At 32.4% G+C, this 18661-nt stretch overlaps 4 protein-coding genes across 4 annotated transcripts; 3 read left to right on the top strand and 1 right to left on the bottom strand.

Moving 5' to 3' along the window:
• Positions 1–2043: 2043 nt before the first annotated feature.
• LOC107019182 (probable histone acetyltransferase HAC-like 1) lies at positions 2044–4257 on the top strand. The gene has a single exon (XM_015219753.1). The coding sequence runs from the start codon at positions 2044–2046 to the stop codon at positions 4255–4257; it is 2214 nt and encodes a 737-aa protein (XP_015075239.1).
• A 2618-nt stretch (positions 4258–6875) lies between these two features.
• LOC107020758 (NLR family CARD domain-containing protein 3) lies at positions 6876–13054 on the top strand. The gene is made up of 18 exons (XM_015221241.2): positions 6876–7011; positions 7090–7387; positions 8514–8723; positions 9187–9245; positions 9460–9597; positions 9811–9885; positions 10005–10088; positions 10183–10244; positions 10455–10524; positions 11037–11112; positions 11210–11340; positions 11652–11711; positions 11845–11919; positions 11993–12097; positions 12175–12270; positions 12353–12433; positions 12521–12622; positions 12717–13054. Exons 1-18 carry the CDS (start codon positions 6970–6972, stop codon positions 12783–12785), a joined length of 1833 nt encoding a protein of 610 aa, XP_015076727.1. The 5' UTR covers positions 6876–6969; the 3' UTR covers positions 12786–13054.
• Positions 13055–15411: 2357 nt separating this feature from the next.
• LOC107019851 (snakin-2-like) lies at positions 15412–17117 on the top strand. The gene is made up of 4 exons (XM_015220216.2): positions 15412–15580; positions 15680–15718; positions 16051–16090; positions 16712–17117. The coding sequence occupies exons 1-4, from the start codon at positions 15524–15526 to the stop codon at positions 16894–16896; spliced, it is 321 nt and encodes a 106-aa protein (XP_015075702.1). The 5' UTR covers positions 15412–15523; the 3' UTR covers positions 16897–17117.
• Positions 17118–17854: 737 nt separating this feature from the next.
• Positions 17855–18656, bottom strand: LOC107019181 (UDP-glycosyltransferase 74B1-like; the record flags this gene model as incomplete). Its single annotated transcript, XM_015219752.2, has 1 exon — positions 17855–18656. A coding segment is annotated over one exon (702 nt), but the record flags the coding sequence as incomplete, so codon positions are not given.
• Positions 18657–18661: the final 5 nt, after the last annotated feature.

The following is an 18661-nucleotide window of genomic DNA, read 5'->3' as shown; positions in this document are numbered from 1 at the left end:
GGGATATATGTACGATTCTCACTCGCCTCACTCCCTACTTTTTGTGTATCTGGTAGCAAAAATACATGTATCCAAGTGTAACATATACAAGAAACTCTTAATTGTGAGTAAGATGCGTAATATTTTGAAACTATATGTAATAATAGTATACTTATATGGTAAGAATTATGCCTAATATTAATTGTTGTTTTTCCATGTTAATTTAGCTCTAGACTCTTTTTAAGGTTTCTCCTTGACTAATCGAATTCATCGACTTAATTTATTTGTTTTATTGATATAGAATATATTTATTATTACAGCGTTATCGGAAATGACAAGGAACACAAATTTAGATGGATACATCATTCCTCAAAAGACTAGAGTACTTGTTAATGTATGGGCACTTGCGAGATATTCGAAATATTGACATAATCCTACAAGTTTATATCAGAGAGATTTGAGAACTCTTCGGTTGACTTTATGAGCAATGACTTTGAGTTTATTCCGTTTGATTCAGGAAGAAGAATAAGTCCAGGAACTAATACAATTTGCTTTAGCTAGTGTTGAATTTTCTTTGGCTCAGCTACTCTACCACTTTGAATGGGAACTACCAAATGGAGTTCATCCAAAATATTTGGATATGATTGAAACACATAGATTAACTGCATCAAAAAAAAAAGATTTATATTTAATCGCCACAAATTATCGAATCGATAAAAAAATATTGATGTATATTATGTGTGACAGTGTGAAATTTAAACATAGAGATATTAAATTGTCATTCTTATCTTTGAGTTCGAGCCCGTTTGGATGGGCTTAAAAGTCAATCAATTTTATTTTTACGTCAGTTTTTAACTTTTAAAAATGTTTGACAAATATAAAAAATCACACGAAATAAGTCAAAAATGACTTAGAACAAGTTACAAAGTGTTTGATAAGGTAAAAAAAATACTTAAAATAAGTCAGAAACCAAAAATCGATCTTCCCTTACTTTTTATTTTTTGACTTAAAAGTCATTTCAATTTAACTTAAAAGTTACTTTTTTTAAGTCAATCCAAACGGACTCCTATTATCCTTATATTTGAATTGTCATTCTTATCTTTTGAGTTTGTAATTACTCTTACTCTTACTCATATTTTGTAAGACTATATAAAGGCCTTCGGAACATCTTAATGTATGTAATAAACCTTATATATATATATATATATATATATATATTGCAAGAAGGTCAAGAAACACGCTACTAGTAACTTATAGAGGAAAATAATTGTATTCACAAATATTCATCGATAAGATCACGCATTTATTGTTTTTGTGATTACAGTTTATTTTTCTATCACTTTAAAATTTGTTGAAAACAAGATACTTGTAAAGTCATAATTAATCAAACTACTTTATAATAAGTTAAATTTTATAGACTAATCAAATTCTTTCTTTGATCATCAAAGTGATCCTATCGTATTAAGATTCTTGATATAATAATCTTTAAAAACAAAACAATTATACTAATGCATTTAATTTACATTAGTAAATGCATATAAAGTAAAGTACTCGGAGGCAAAAATATTAGGAAATTTATTTATGGATAGAGTCTGTTGGAATAATAATTTCAGGAGTAGAAATCCTAAGTTATTTAGGTTTTGTTATTTTTCATATTTATTTAATTAATGTCTAATTAGAATTTGTCTATCCTAGTTCATATAGGAATATGTTTTACTTTCGTTTCCTAATTTTATAAATAGAGATGTTGCTAGTTATTTTCAACATATAAAAATATACAGAAAAGAAAGATCTATATAGAAATAGAGAAAAGTTAAATTAAGATTAATATTTTCATCCGAATATTTAATTAATGTTTAGTTAGGATTTGTTTGTCCTAATTCTTATAGGAATAGATATTCTCATCCCAGTTTAATTTGATTTCTTACTTTTTTTTTATAAATAGGAAAGTTACTAGTTATTTTCAACGTACCAAAATCTATCGAAAAAGATAGAAGTTGAATTAAGATTCAGCAACCATTAGAGTATACATTAAAATATTTTCCTTCGAATCTGTGAAACGGAATGATTGGAAATACAATCAAGAGTTTTATGTGTAAAAGGAATTATGGCATTAGATCTTATATCAATGAAGCTGATTTGCCTCCATCAAAGCGGAAGAGATTCGAAAATCTCCCTGTTCGCAGCAAGAAGAATAAAACAGAGATGAATAACGATTTAACTGAACCAAAGTTGTTGGGAGTTTCATTGATGGATTATTTCTCTATCGAGCAATTGAAGGATCATATTCGTAATCTCAGTAAATATAATCACAGATCAACTGAAACTATGAGTGAACGTTCTGTGACTAACAATGTCTGCCAGTTATGTAGCATGGACAGTCTCGATTTTGTTCCAACACCTATATATTGTTCGTCATGTTATAAATGTATCAAGCGCAACTTGATTTATTATTGGGCTGTGGATGAATCTGATGGACGACACTGCTATTGTAATAATTGTTTCAGGAAGTGTAGTAGTAAAAATAAGTTTCAAAAGGCTAAAAATAATTATCAAAATGAAGAACCGTGGGTACAGTGTGATAAGTGTGAATGTTGGCAACATCAAATATGTGGTCTTTATAATGCTAACGAAGATTTAGAAGGACAAGCTAAGTACACATGTCCATTTTGTCGTTTAAAGGATATCGAAGCAGGAGAGCATATGCCTTTACCAGTTTCTATCGGAGCTCAACATCTTCCGAGAACTATGCTTAGTGATCACATTGAGCAGAGACTGTTCAGGTGCCTTGAGCTAGATAGAAACGAGAGAGCTAAATATGATGATGAGGTACCTGTTGCAGCAGATCTAACTGTCAGAGTAGTACTGTCTGTTAACAGAAATTTGAAAGTGAATCAGCAATTTCTAGATATTTTTCAGAATGATGAATATCCTTCGGAGTTTCAGTACAAATCGAAGTTGATTCTGTTATTCCAAAAAATTGGAGGGGTAGATGTTTGCCTCTTCGGAATGTATGTACAAGAGTTTGGATCAGAATGTGCTCCTCCAAATAGACGTTGCGTCTATATATCATATCTCGATTCAATCAACTACTTTACACCTGATATTAGAACTGTGAAAGGAGAAGCTTTAAGAACTTTTGTATACCATGAAATACTTATCGGATACATGGATTACTGCAAGAAACGAGGCTTTACAACTTGCTATTTATGGGCTTGCCCGTCGTTGAAAGGTGAAGACTACATCTTGTATTGCCATCCTAAATCTCAGAAAACACCGAAACCAGAGAAGCTCCGGTTGTGGTATAAGTCAATGTTAAAGAAAGCATCTGAAGAGGGTATCGTAGTGAGCCATACTAATTTATATGATCAATTTTTTGGTCTGAGTACAAGGAACAGTGCTGCTCATTTGCCATATTTTAACGGAGACTATTGGTCTGGTGCTGCAGAAGAAATAATTAGGAATATTGAGAAAGAGAACAGAGCGGATAAAGCTAAAAAGCTAATGACAAAGAGTACGTTAAAAGCAATTGGAAACGACAATGTTTATGCAGATGCGACTAAAGATATTCTAGTGATGCAAAAGTTAGGGCAAACGATCTTACCCGTGAAAGAAGAGTTCATCGTTGTAAATTTACATTTTGTGTGCGTAATCTGTCAACAAGTAATATTATCAGAAAGTCGATGGTCTTGTAAGCAATGCAAAAGCTTTCATCTTTGTACCAAGTGTGTCGCGTTGCAGAAAACACACCGTTCCAGTAGTGGAGACGAGCATTTACTTTCTGAGATTGTGATGGAGGAGGACGATATACCTGTTAGGACCGAAGACCATGATGCCATTATTGAAAATGACATTTTCGAGAATAGGCATTCTGTTTTAAGCTTCTGTGAGAAAAATCACTATCAATTTGATTCACTTCGTCGTGCCAAGCATTCCTCAATGATGATATTGTATCATCTCTACAAAAACATTCACCTGTCCTTAGAAAAGGAACATTTCGAGGGTCATGGAGCATTGAAGGTCAAATTAATGGGTGCACTGGTGCATGCATCACAATGCTGTGCAGCTCTAAGTAATCACTGCTCGTTCTCAGGATGCATCAAAGTTAAACAACTTTTTCAACATGTAAGCCGGTGTAGTCATAGAGTTGCAGGGGGGTGCGCACTTTGTCGCAAAATTTGGTCCTTACTGCATTGGCATTCACAGACATGTCATGATACCAGTTGCGTAGTTCCCCGTTGCAAGGATATTAAAAAGCATGGCGTGGCCTATAGTTAGGTCAGAGTTTCCAATTGGACACCCTTAGTCGGAAAATTACACTGTGTATACACGTAAAATGATACTAGTATCTCGGAGGGTTTATAAGGAATCACAAGCTCAAAGGCCAGCATTATTTGTTGTGCCTATTTTCATCTCTGATATAGCTGTAATTTCTTATGCTGAATTGAGATTAAAAAGGAAAGTTTGCTTTCCATTATGTATCTGTATAATGGTTTTTATTTTCTGTTTTCCTAATATATGTAACTAATTTATGTATTCTTTTGAAAAGACATCTCATAAACTCTAAATACAATCTTTGTCAAAGTCACCGTTTGACGTTTCTGGTGATCAAATACATTGCAAGAAGGTCAAAAAACACGCTACTAACAACTTATAAAGGAACACAATTGTACTCACATATATTCATCGAGATAAAAACTCTATCTAATCACATTTTAATTCTCATTACTTTAAAATTTGTTGCAAACAAGATAATTAAACTAAATCACGAGTAAAGTTATAAATAAGAGGGGAGAGAAAAAACATATACAAAGATATATTATTAAACACCTTAAGTATTACAACACAAAAGATTTAAATGAGAGAAAATTAATCAAACCATTTTATAATAAGTTGAATTTGATAGACTCATCAAATCTTTTATTTGATTATAACAAAGAAAGAAATGATGAATGCAACAAGTGCTAACACAAGTGTTGGAGATGAATTGGTGGAGCCAATATTAGAGTCATTATAGGAGCCTCCATATTGTGCTGTTGCAATAGCCACCAACATGCCCAAAAATAAAATAATTGTAGCTAAAACCCTAAAACCCATGCTTAATTAAACTCTATTTGATATTCCAACAAAGCTCCTTGCTTGCTTTATATAGAGAAGTCATATTGACAAGTTAATATAATAATCCATTGCTAGCTAGCTTTCCCTTAGTAGGTGACATTATATAATAAATTGGCCTAATTTTTTAAATTTGTCTTTCATCTCTTATCGTGATGGACAGAGGCGAAGCCAGAAATAGAAGTACACATAAAACCTTACCTGCTTTTCCGACAAGAGAAATTCTATCCTATTAATTATATTCTTGATCAAAAGATCTTTACAACCACCACAACTATATAAATACATTTAAATAACATCAAAATGCATACAAAGAAAAGTATTCAAAGAGGCGAAAATATTAGACAATATATTTTCTATCTGTTCAAGTTTTGATGGATAGAGTCACTCGATATTTATACTGATAGAAGATAATAATTTTTTTATAACATTAATTGAGATATGCACAAACTATTTTGAACAGTCTAAAACTTTAGTTATAAGAAAAGAAAAGTTAGGTTGAACCATTATTTTCGACTAGATGTTAATTTTATACATTGTTAACAACCTTGATAATGATTATCATGACTTGAACTAGTTTTGATTGCTTATTCTCTTGTTAATAAAACTTAACGTGGTTTGTCTTTGTTATATAATATGCCTGCACAACTAATATGCCTAAGAACGTGGGTATAAATAAGTCAATACAAAAAAGTATTATTTGAGAGAAGTAGGTGATGTTTGTTCAATTAAAGTTTTAAATATCAAACGATTGTAGTTTGTAGCTTAATAATATTATTATTATTTTATTCAAATGTTGGTATTTATATTAAATTTCGACTAAATTCGAATTCATTTGTGACAAAAGTGTCACTTTGAGGTTAAAACGCTTCTTAACAAAGGTCACTCTGTATTCAGGAGAGAAATCAAACTCAAGACATCTGATTAATAATAAGAGTACTTACCATTCTATTACAATTTTTATCGATGCGCCTACTAATATTAGTTGAGTATAATAAGTAATTCATGGGAAAATTACACGGTTATGCAAACTTGTACTACTTAATTACTCATCATATCTATAGTTTGTTATAATCACCACTCGCAACTAACATTATACATTAATTATGTGGGCTGAATTCGAGTCTGTATAATTAGTCATGTTTGTATATGTATAATTCGCCAGAATATACAAATACATATGTATAATAACATACAATTATCTAACTGATATACATATACAATTCACCTCTCTCCCACTCTTTGCCCTCTATAGCTCGCATCTCTCCTCCCTCTCCCAATATCGCTCGCCTCTCTCCTCTCTCTCCCAATCTCGTTTACCATATATACAAGTGCATATGTATAATATACTATTATCTAACCGATATACATATACAACTGATCTCTATCCCACTCTCTGTCCTCTCTCGCTCGTCTCTCTCCTCCCTCTCCCTATCACCCGTCATATATATACAAATACATATGTATAATATACAATTATCTAACCAATATACATATACAACTCACCTCTCTCCCACTATTTGCCCTCTCTCGCTCACCTATCTACTCTCTCTCCCATTCTCGCTCGCCTCTCTCATCTGTATAACATGTAGCTACGAATTATAAATATCAAACTATAGCTATTGAGAGTAACTAAGCTATTTTTGAATGACTATATGTGAAAGTTCCTCTTTTGATTAGTTACGTAATTTTTGGCCCAACCCCTTAGCCCAAATCTACCCAACTTGGTCCAATATATTTTTGGGCTAGATTTATAACCGGCTTAGGCCCAAATATTCAGTCAGATCATCATCACTGCAACGCCGCGCTTTATCTCCTCTTCTGGAACTCTCTCTTCGTTCCTCTCACTGTCTCACTCACTCATTGAGTCTCTCCATGGGCTCATCTTCTACATTCTCTCTGTGTTCTCATCCAACGGTACTTTTCTCTACTTTGTTAACTTACTCGAACTTACAATTATGACTAAATTCTCACTTTCTTTTCGTTAATTTTTAGGTGAATTTTGAATTTAATGGTAGAAAAGTTGGATATGGATTGCAGAAATCGTTGAGTAGTTCATCCAGTTATTGTTTGATTCATATTTCGCCGATTAGTATAAGTAGTAGAAGAAGAAAATGCATGCAATTGAGACGTGTAATTGTTAGAGCTACTTCGTCGTCTAGTACTGGTTCGAGACGTTCGATGAATACTCGGAGAGTTTACAAGGAATCACAAGCTCAAACGTCAGCATTACCTGTTGACAGAATTGTTTCTTTTGTTGTGCCCGCTGGTGCTTTTGTGGTTATCTCTTTTGGTATTGACATTTTGCCTATTTTCATCTCTGATAGCTTTTTCTTATGCTGAATTGAGCTTGCGCTTGAGTATATTTGATTATCATTACTAGTGTTGGAGCAATAAATAAAATAAGGAGTTAAAAATTACTACTTCTGCCTTTTAACTTGACAGCGAAAAAGAAGAATTTTGAATTTGTGGTCTAAAATACTAGTACTTGATTACATGTGTACCTATACATCATCCGAGAGATTTATTTTGGCATATACCTTCCGGTGGTTTAATTATAGCTTCCTTTACATGTGTTGAAAAACACTTTCTTTCATTATTCAATTACCAGTAACCTTTAGTTGACAAAAATTTCAACTTTCAACCTTCTTTTCTTTTCCATGATCATCCACTACTAATTAGGGTGACTGCTTATGTTCCACTTACTTTTCTAGTTATTTGACCATCCTGAATATGAAGGAGCATGCTTGAGGTTAAGTGAATAGGTTGTAAAAAATTCTTAATAATTATGTTTTATTAGTTGGGAACGCGGGAATTAGTAAAGTTTCCTTCTTAATTTAGTTCAGAATTTCTATATGCGGAGCTCCTTGAATGCGGTTAAACCTTTAATTACAAGAGCTCATTTCTCTCTTCTTCTTTTACTATGTCAAATTCTAATAAACAGTTAATCAAACACTGGTACTGTTGCATCTAATTTTTCTTAACATTCAAAGTTCTTACATTTCCATATCCAAAGATGTTGCTCCATACTTCTATTCTATATGATGCGGCTGAATTCCTCTTTCATTGCAAATTACCTCTATGAATAACACTGAGCTCTTTCTGCCCAAAAATTTGAGGAGCTGCTTAACTTGCATCTGCAGATAGAATAAGTTTCTTAGTTTTACCACAGTGTTGCTCTGGTTCAGTCATTGACTATGGGCCCTGGACATTTCTATTGCTGCACCCTTCCCAATGAACTCATTATAAGTTATATCCTTCCAACTTCCACCTGGCATCCTTTCTCGCGGAAGTTGAATCTTGTGAGAATGTGGCTGCTAGACTGAAGATCTTCCTCTTATGTATTGTGACTGGAAATAGAAATCTTAAGTAGAAGCAAGATTCTCTATATCGTACTAATCTATGTGTTCAGTTGACAGTTTTGTGGAAGCTGGTGGAGAAAATTCTTCTACCCAAACCAGCCAATACTACATCAGAAGAAAGCAAGTCTACTCAGGGATTGAAGTGGTCCATTGCCGCTGGGACAAACTTGTTGCCTGGTTTTGGTGCAAAGATTGAAAGAGAATCCAAGCTGAGGCTTAATGACTTTGCTAAAGAGCTTAGATCTTTCAGCATTGTTGACATGTCAGGTAAAATTGCAGTCAGTTCTGGCTCAGCTGCTTCAGATATTAAAGTTGGTGGTCGTCAATGCTAAATGCTGTCATAATGAATATCTTCCTTTTTTATACCTTTGATCAAAAACTTTCTATCATGTGTAATTTTCAGAAATGTGATCACGATGTTAAAGGATTTGCCTTGACTTATTAAATTCTCAAGTCCCTGTCCCACCTCTTTAGAAAGTTCAACATATAAAGACCAAAGCTTTACCTTGATTTATGATTGAAAAACATGTTCCGCATACTGATAGTGTCTGAAGGAAATTTTCCAAACTTGTTTCATTTATAAGCTTCCCCCACCAAGTGCGCGTCACACCAAAACCAAAGTTTTTCTGCATCTTCCTTGTATTGTGATTCTACATGCTTTGCATACTGATTAAGGATTAAATTTGCAAGTTGCAAGAGGTATTGGGTTGAATGTTTTAGGCTTTGGCAGGTCGTAACTTTGGAGATGAGGGGCTCTTTTTCCTAGCAGAGAGTTTAGCATATAATCAGGTAATGTCTTTTGTCCCCCCTCTCTGTTATCTGTGTAGAGTATGCCATTATTTATTACGGTCCATCCTGTTGACTCAAGAGGATGAAACCATAATGCTGTAATGCAGACAAGTAACAATACAATCTTTAGCTTCTTTTTTTCTGGAAGTATGTTTTTGGGCAAGTTTGGTTCCTTTACCAATGTACACTGCATTTCCTTTCATGTGATTTCCAGACAGCTGAGGAAGTAAACTTTGCTGCTAATGGAATAACTGCAGATGGATTGAAGGCCTTTGATGGCATATTGCAATCAAATATTGCTCTAAAGACTCTTAACCTATCTGGAAATGCTATTGGGGATGAAGGAGCCAAGGTAATGCACAGATGATAGGTGAAAATCCAAAGCAGTGAGTTCTTGGAATACAGATGACTAATAAGCAGATCCTAACTTTCTCTTTGCACTTGCTTTAACTGTTATACCAATTTAACATGTGTATTTTAATATCAGCTTTGTATTGTATTTCTCATCTCCGCCTTGGCACTTCAGGATCAATCACGACTATTTGGTGTTAATTTATGTTTGCAGTGTCTATGTGATATACTGGCAAATAACTCTGGTATTCAAAAGCTCCAGCTGAACAGCACTGGCTTAGGAGATGAGGTCTTGAACATGCCTTTAGCATTAAATTAAAGTTCTGTTGCTAACTTGCGATGGTATTTTCTGCTTTCTGGTAAATTATTGCCTAAATTTCTCTGCAATGGTTTGTCTGAATTTTACAGGGAGCCAAAGCCATCGGTGAAATGCTGAAAAAAAATTCAACCTTGCGTGTTCTTGAACTAAACAATAATCTGATTGACTATTCTGTATGTTATTATGCAGAACTTGTAATTTGTATTTCCTAGTTATTAATCATCTCGGTTTCTGAAGGAAAACATGTTTGATTTGGATATGGAATAGGGATTTTCAGGTCTTGCTGGATCACTTCTTGAGAATAAAACTTTACAATCCTTGCATCTCAAGTAAGCAAAATTTGTTCTGCTGTCTTCTGTGCCCATCCTCATTTTGTCGTATGTCAAATGTAGCAGTTAATTATTTGTTTTTGCTTTATTGGTTTGGAGGGGGAGGGTGGGGGTGGGGGAGAAAGACGTGGATTTTAATTTGTGAGGGAAGGCATATTAATTTTTATTTATCTTATATCTTTTAATTATGTGCTTTAATTAACTGTTCAGCGGCAATTATGGTGGTGCTTTAGGGGCTGCAGCACTGGCTAAAGGCTTGGAGAGCAATAAGTCCTTGAGGGTATATTTCTAATCAATTCCTTCCTCCCACTGTGACCCTTCGCCTTTTGCTCTTTTTTCTGTTCTTGTAATTTGAATTAGCAAATAATTGAGCTTTTTGTTAGCCTTGATATCTTGCTTCTGTGTCATTGCAATGTTTCTCGTTATTTAACTTCTGCACTCATATTTCCTTCCTTTTTATTTTTTTTTGGAAACAGCCTCCCTACCTCCACGAGGTATGAGTAAGGTCTTGTTGTTGCTATTCATGTTTCCATTTGATTGTATAGAAGAGCTTTTCTTTTCAAATTTTTCGATCTCCTCTGTGACTGCTGACACTGTGATTAAGTGTTAAATGCCCTTATGTTATCAAATAAACTTATTTGGGCGGTTTCATAATGTTCCTCACCAACAATCCGAGGTTGAAGCTAGATCTGTTCTGCCCAAAATGGGAATGGGCTACTGTTTACATATTACTGTATATCATAAACATGCACCTGCTATTCAAATGTGTTTGAAAAGATTTTTTATGTGCAGGAACTTTATTTGCAGGGGAACTCTGTTGGCGATGAAGGAGTACGGGCATTAATCTCTGGCCTGTCTTTGCGTAAAGGTTTGCTTATTGGATATCATTAACCATTCTCTTTAAACATATATTGGCGTTGTGTCCTTTGCATCTTTTTTGAAAGGTCACCATTATATGTCTGCAGGGAAACTTGTCTTACTTGACCTTGCCAACAATTCAATTACTGCAAGAGGAGCATTTCATGTTGCCGAATACGTCAAAAAAAGCAAAAGCCTACTGTGGTTGAATCTCTATATGAATGACATCAAAGATGAGGTAATTGAACCACTTAAAACTTTCACAGTTTTCTTCCTTTGTAATGTAGAAGACTCTTTTCAGCTAACCACAAGCTTTTCACTTGAGAAACTATCGTTAATATTTAACGTCAAATTTGGGAAGGACCAAACGTGTCCGTTTTTGCATAGACGAAGTATTTATTTTATCCACAGTTATATTTGAAGGACAAAGTTTTGACCTAACCATAAATAAGGTATCATTTGAGTTCTTACGTCGCAGATCCAGACTCGATCTCTTGATATGCATTGACTTTTCCTTCTTTTTTTCTCCATTTACATCATATCCATCAGGGAGCTGAAAAGATTGCAGAAGCTTTGAAGGAGAACCGCTCGATAACTAATGTTGATCTTGTGAGAATTGTTTCTTCTTTTCTATTTTATTTAATATTTCTTGTTTTGTTCACGGAAGAGGTTGGGTTTCTTAATCTTACCAGAGCATTATTTTCTATTTGCTCTTATTGCTGGAATTCTGCGAATTTTACAGGGGGGCAATGACATACATGCTAAGGGTATTAGTGCCATAGCAGAAGTTCTGAAAGATAATTCTGTCATAACCTCCGTGAGTTCATCTTACTTTTACCGATTTATTGGACCAAATCAAATACATTATACTTAAAATTTCTCACAAACAGTTAGAACTTGGTTACAACCCCATTGGACCAGAGGGGGCAATGGCATTAGCAGAGGTACTCAAGTTTCATGGAAATGTGAAAGATCTCATGCTTGGTTGGTGTCAGGTAATACACTGATTGTTTCATATAGATGCCCCCTCTTTTGCGAACTTTTTTAGCGTGCTCAACTAATTTTGTTGCAGATCGGAGCCAAAGGTGCAGAACATTTTGCCGATATGTTGAAGTACAATAGTACCATATCAACTCTAGACTTGCGAGCCAATGGACTTAGAGACGAGGTTTCATTCAAAGTTTATAGTTCTCCTATTCTGCCACAATCTTTAATTTCCCTCAAAGTACATGAACTATATCCCTTTTCAGGGTGCAATCTGCCTTGCTCGGAGTTTGAAAGTAGTCAATGAATCTTTGACGACACTCAATTTAGGGTTCAATGAAATTAGAGTATGCAACTCTTTTCCAGTTCAAGTACAACCACCTGTCTTGATAAAGATAATCATCTTGTATTAACTTAGTTTCTCTTGCACACAGGATGAAGGAGCTTTTTCTATCGCTCAAGCACTTAAAGCAAATGAAGATGTTAGACTCACATCTTTAAATCTTGCCAGTAACTTCCTCACCAAATTAGGACAGGTAACTTCAAATGATATAACATTACTCTCTTATTTTACCTGTTTTACGCGATTTTTAGTTCCTTACAATATCCGGACGGATTTCCAAATTTCAGACAGCTCTCACAGATGCAAGAGACCATGTCTTTGAGATGACTGAGAAGGAGCTTGCTGTTATGTTCTAAAATACCACATTCCATAGATCAGATTTATTTTTCTCCCTGCTTTCATTCTTGAGGTTGGGGCAGGGCTGCATAGGTGAGTATTTTTTTTTCTTTTACCAATGATATTCCTAAGAGTCCGACCTCAGCTCCCCTTTGTGACTGAATCATTTTGAGCGGGGGACGGTGGAAATTTTGATAAATAACATTCCGTTTCTGAAACTTTAGTGGCAAGTATATAGAAATTACTTCTATTCACCATTTCAGATTCATTCTCTGGTTTGAAAATCTTATGAGTTGTTCTTTTAAGCTTATTTTGGTGTTGCAGGACAGAATTAACTAACTTTTAGTTTGTCATTCAACTGTTCTAAACTATTATGATAATTGTGCTGTGCTCTAATGCTTATCCATCCCCTTGAATGAAATAACAGAGGGTTTATACCAAATTCATTTTGTTACATTAGTAGTTGAAAAAATTTACATGAACTTGTAAAGTTTTCAAAAAAGAAAAAATGGATTTTAGCTGGATAAGTTTGGCCAGCTGGGTTTTTCAGTCTTTAAGAATTCAGTGGATAACTCTTCAAAATTACTTTGAACAGAGTGTTTTCAGGACAGAGCTGATGAATATGAAATGTGTCTATCCTCTCTAAATGACATGTCAAATGAATATGCTCTAGAGGTGGATTTAAAATTTTAAATTATGTTAGTAATTAATGAAAGTAAAATAATAATTATCTTTTGTATTTTTTGTCTCTTTGTACGTATTGTTTTCCTTTTTTTTTGAGGTAAGTAGTGCAGATTTTGAGGAAGCTCCAGCTACATCACTAAGCGGTTTTAAATGTCGTCTTTTTTTATTTTCATGTTCTACTCTTTTCTCTTCTCTTATATATTAAATTCTTAGCCGGATCGAGTGTATCGAAAATAACCTCTTTTTATTTTACGGGGCGGAGCAAATATTCCAATTGCAACCCACAGAAGATGTGATTGCCACTTAGTAAAGTTTCTTAAATTCAGCAGCTTTACATTGAATCTTTGTTTTGGCATGCCACAATTGTTTGTCTATTGTCTGTCTCAACCCTGTTTCCAGGACCATTGCATTGAGTTTAGAGCCCACTGAAACTTCTAAATTTGCCAAAAATACAGAAATATTCTTATAATATATTAATATAAAATATTCAAATAACTTTAAATTTAGTTAAATTGATTTTAAAAAAACGTAACATGACAGCTAAAAAGTGACTGTAAAAAAATATATCTATTTTTATTTTTTACATTATCATTTTTAGTTCTAAACTCTTATTAATAACTACAATCATTTTTCCAATACATTAAATATAAATATATTCGAGGAATATAATAAAATAATTACTCATTTTTTAACATGTTAAGATCATGAGTAATGACAGATTAAATAAGAGATAGATTAATTAATTCTTCCACTTCATTCATTAGTGTTTGCTTTAAGAATCTCTACTCTTTTGCTGTACATCTCCCATTATGAGTACCACATGTTCCTTCCATCAAATTATGAAAATAGTTAAAAATTGTTATTTGAAGTAGATCCAAATTTACCTTTTGTTATGTTTTTGGTTTTAAAAAAATATATTTTTGGCTAAAAATGATTTAAATTTAAAGAAATGAACTCTGAATCTACTTCCATCTTAAAAATTAGCTCATGAAAAAAAGCGTTATACGAGATCGTATCATCTACTAGTGACATGCGACTCTTTCTACTAGTGACATGCGACTCTTTCATTTTTCAACATTTGAACATACTCTTCTTACTAATGATTGTTCTGTAAACTTTTAGAGGAGATTATGAAATTACTTTAACTATTCTAAATGATATTTTTGTTTATCATATCAATTCTATGTTTTATACAAAGTTGAGTTGTACTTCAAAACCTCCTAAACTAACCACAGTTTATTAGTTTAAAAATACTTAATATATGTTTTGTTGTTAATTAATCCCTTAAATTATAACATTTTTCCTATCTCAACGTTAGAATTCTTACTTTGTGTATACCAATAACAACAAAAGAAAGAAAAGAATTACTCAATATAAGGAATTTAAGAGTCCGGAGCCTAAAGGGTATAAAATATTAATAAAAATTTTAAAACATTATATAAAATTTTATGTTAACCAAAATGATAAAATCGCTGAAATAATATTTTTTTAAAAAAATTGATTTTCTTTAAATTTTTTTTAAAAAATGAAAATCGCTACTGCAGCAATTTTAATTTTTTTCTTTTAAAAAATCACATTCAGCAAAATCGCCGCAGTAGCAATGATTTTGTTTTTTCCGGCAGAGATTTTCCAGCAATATTGTCGTTTTGGTTAATATAAAATTTTATATACCGTTCTAAAATTTTTGTTAATATTTTATAACTTTTAAGCTTCGAACTCAGAAATTCAAGATTATTCTAACTTCTAAGTTTTTTAAATATAAGTCACTTTTAATATGAAGTATTTACTCCAAATAAAAGTTTTCGATTCGAACCATAATTAATTAATCAGACTACAATATACCTACTTAATTAAAAGAAGGTAAGGATTGACTGGTCCACTTTATGATCTGTTATTTAAAGTAAAAACTAGGGGCAATTAGATCACAAGATTCCTATAAATTGTTGGGCACTGACTTTGTTACACCCCCAAAAAATAAAGTAACAAAGTAGTCATCACAAACTACAAGAAAAAAACTTAAAAGGCAAAATATCAAAAATAAAATATTTCATTCAAAAACTCAAAAAAAAAAAAAATGTCTTCAAGATTGCTTCTTATTTTCACCTTCTTCCTCTTCTGCCTACTACTTCAAGTAAAATTTTTGAACCATTAATTAGTTAATCACCTAACTCTTTTATAATTTTGTTGTTAAACTAGTCTAATTATATGTATTAATGTTCTTTGCTTGTAGGTCTCTTCTGATATTGACATTGAAGACCACCAAAATCAGGTACTTCTTTACTCTTTTTTTAAATATTATTTAACCAAAAAAAAAGATACTTAAACTAAACATCATAGAAATTATTTGTCCTAATTAACATATGTGAAAATAGGAGTAAAAAAAGGTATATTAAGAGTGTCTCACACTAGTAGTGTTACCTCCTGTTGTTTTAATTTGTTTGTCGTAATGTTCTTTTAGTTTACTTTAAAAGGAAATGTCTTTTTCTTAATTTTAATAATTTTTTTTGTTTTAATTTTTCACGTGATATATTTTAGGGACAAGAATAACTTCTCTTTTTTACCCTCTGAATTGTTCATATTTGTTTTGCAAATCTTTGTTAGGTGGTGAAAGGAGGTAATAGGAGACTCTTGCCATATGTAGGTAAGTTTCAATTCTCAATCTATTTTAATTGAAAAGAAAATAATAAGACCCTATTTTCATTAGATGCTGACAAATTTGATGAATAAATTGTTTCTTATTTGTATAGAAAAAAGAATAATTTATCTACGTTTTATATCATAAAAATAACAATACTTATTATCAGAACTATAGTAAATCATTATTTATATTAATATAAAATGTAGATAAATTGTTCTTTTTTTTAAAATGACTTAAGTAGCCTTGGAACTTTTTTCAGATTTTGTAAATTTATATGTATCTCTTTAATAAAGAAAAAAAAAAGGGAAAGACATAAATGGTGAAAGTTTATAGTTTTGTTATATTGAAAATGAGAAAGAAATATTAAAGATAAAATAATAATTTTCGTTAAATCAAAAGTTTTTATAAAGCTAATAACCATAAGTCAAAAGAATGACCTATTCATGACAATAAGCACTTAACTATTTTTTGGTGATTACTTTCTCTTTTTGTAATAAAGATAAAATCAAAACGCGTAATTTGATCAGCTTAGAAACTTAGTCAAACACTCGAAGAGAATTCAAAGAGTTTTAATGAGTTTGTTCGATTTTTTATTATTATTATTTTTTTTAAAAAAATAAACAGATTGTGGAGGACTATGCAAAGTGAGATGTAGCAAGCACTCAAGACCAAATTTATGTAGCAGAGCTTGTGGGACTTGTTGTATGAGGTGCAAATGTGTTCCTCCAGGCACTTTTGGTAATAGAGAAATTTGTGGCAAATGCTATACAGACATGACTACTCATGGAAACAAGACCAAGTGCCCTTAATTTATGATAAAAAATATGAGATTTTTGATGTAATGTTGTGATGATGGTACTCTGTATGTCGTTTGGTAGTTGGTTAGAATTATGCGAGTATATCACTTATGAGTCAATCTATGTATTATTTTGCGTCTGTACTAGAGGGATTAGTTATATGTATTTCATCATTCACGCTGTCATAGTTTGATTTGGCATATTAATTAATGATATAGATATTTATCAAACTATTTCTTATTAGATGATGTTTTAGAATAATTATTTAATGTTGAGGGTAAAATACATAAGAAAAAATAGATATTTTTTTCTTAATATATGTCAAAAAGTGACGAGTGAAGGCGAGTGGAGAGAGCTTTAGTTTTTTCGCTTTCAATTATGTATAAAATAATACATAGATTCTCTTGTACGAGTCAAAACAAAATATTCAATAAAATAGGCAGACCTCATGGATGGTGGGCCGGATTACCAGTTTGGAACAGGCCCAATAACCAATAGTCTAAGCCCATCATAAAATCATGCTTGACCAATACTATAGTATATAGGCAGTCACCAAAGTTTATCACCAAAATAAAATATAATATAATTTGCAAGATTTGAACCAAATGTAAGATTAAATAAAACAAACATATATAGATACATAATCATTATGAATAAGTTATATTTTTCAGAATTCTCAATGAATTACAACACTTAGAACTTATTTGTGCTTTATATTAAGTAATATATTTAAATACTTCACACTTTTTAATATACATGACTTTTTTTAAGTCCTTCTCAACGAAAACGATAATCTTCTAAATTTAAGAACTAATTTAACTTCGTAAAGAAGTCAAATTGACTTTTGAAAATTAAAACATAAGAGCTAATACATAACATAAGGAATAATTCTAATCCAAATTATAAATGTGCAATTAACACAAAACATTAAAACGTAACTTCCAATTTCAAAAGGTCAATACATGATGAGAAAATTCAAAAATCATATAATATAATCTTCATTGCTCTGTAAATGAGCTAAAGCCATGAAACTACAATAAAACCATAACTAGTATCTACTACTACATTTATCAAACTAAGTTTAGACTCTCCACAAACTCATTAATAGCCTTGTCTGAGCTACCTCCTTCACTAGCTGTTTTTTTAGCCAAATCTCTCCATTTTGTAGCATTTTTTCTAATCTCATAACTCTTTTCTCCTTCCATTACCTCTTTTAAACAAAACAACAACTCTTCTCTTTTAACAATTCCTAACATCTCATCCAACTTAGGTCTCACACCAATCTCCCATATCTCATCAATAAACTTTGCATCCGTCATTTGATCCGAAAATTGTGGCATAGCCACCATTGGCACGCCAAGGCTTAGTCCTTCCAGAGTCGAGTTCCATCCACAGTGAGTCACAAAACAACCAATAGCTTGATTCGCTAGCGTCTCGAGCTGATTGCACCATGACACAATGAGTCCTTTACCTATTGTAGATTCTATGAATCCTTTAGGCAATTTGCATTTTTCAATATCTCTTACAACCCAAAGGAAATCCATGTTGCTTCCTATTAAAGCATATGCTATTTCTTCTATTTGTTTTTGTGCAAGTGATACCATACTTCCAAATGAAATGTAAATTACTGATTTTTTTGGCTTTGTTTTTAGCCAATTGACACATTCTTCACTAAGGGGTTTCCATAAACTTGCTCCATATCCTTTGTCATTTTCTATTCTTCCATCTAAATATGATGATGGCACCATTGGTCCTATCAACTTTGCTGGCCAAAACT

The sequence above is a fragment of the Solanum pennellii genome, chromosome 5 (assembly GCF_001406875.1).
Source record: "Solanum pennellii chromosome 5, SPENNV200".
Lineage (NCBI taxonomy): Eukaryota > Viridiplantae > Streptophyta > Magnoliopsida > Solanales > Solanaceae > Solanum > Solanum pennellii.
Note: the sequence above shows the minus strand (reverse complement) of the source record. Positions and strands in the feature narration are given on the sequence as shown.

What these genes read in the sequence shown, in the direction of transcription:
- LOC107019182 (XM_015219753.1), top strand. Translation starts at nt 2,044, where the DNA reads ATGATTGGAAATACAATCAAGAGTTTTATGTGTAAAAGGAATTATGGC.
- LOC107020758 (XM_015221241.2), top strand. Translation starts at nt 6,970, where the DNA reads ATGGGCTCATCTTCTACATTCTCTCTGTGTTCTCATCCAACG. An exon ending in CAGCATTGTTGACATGTCAG is followed by an intron (nt 8,724 to 9,186) that starts GTAAAATTGCAG and finishes AGGCTTTGGCAG; the next exon opens with GTCGTAACTTTGGAGATGAG. An exon ending in TGAATGACATCAAAGATGAG is followed by an intron (nt 11,341 to 11,651) that starts GTAATTGAACCA and finishes CATATCCATCAG; the next exon opens with GGAGCTGAAAAGATTGCAGA.
- LOC107019851 (XM_015220216.2), top strand. Translation starts at nt 15,524, where the DNA reads ATGTCTTCAAGATTGCTTCTTATTTTCACCTTCTTCCTCTTCTGCCTA. An exon ending in TTGAAGACCACCAAAATCAG is followed by an intron (nt 15,719 to 16,050) that starts GTACTTCTTTAC and finishes AATCTTTGTTAG; the next exon opens with GTGGTGAAAGGAGGTAATAG. An exon ending in GAGACTCTTGCCATATGTAG is followed by an intron (nt 16,091 to 16,711) that starts GTAAGTTTCAAT and finishes AAAAATAAACAG; the next exon opens with ATTGTGGAGGACTATGCAAA.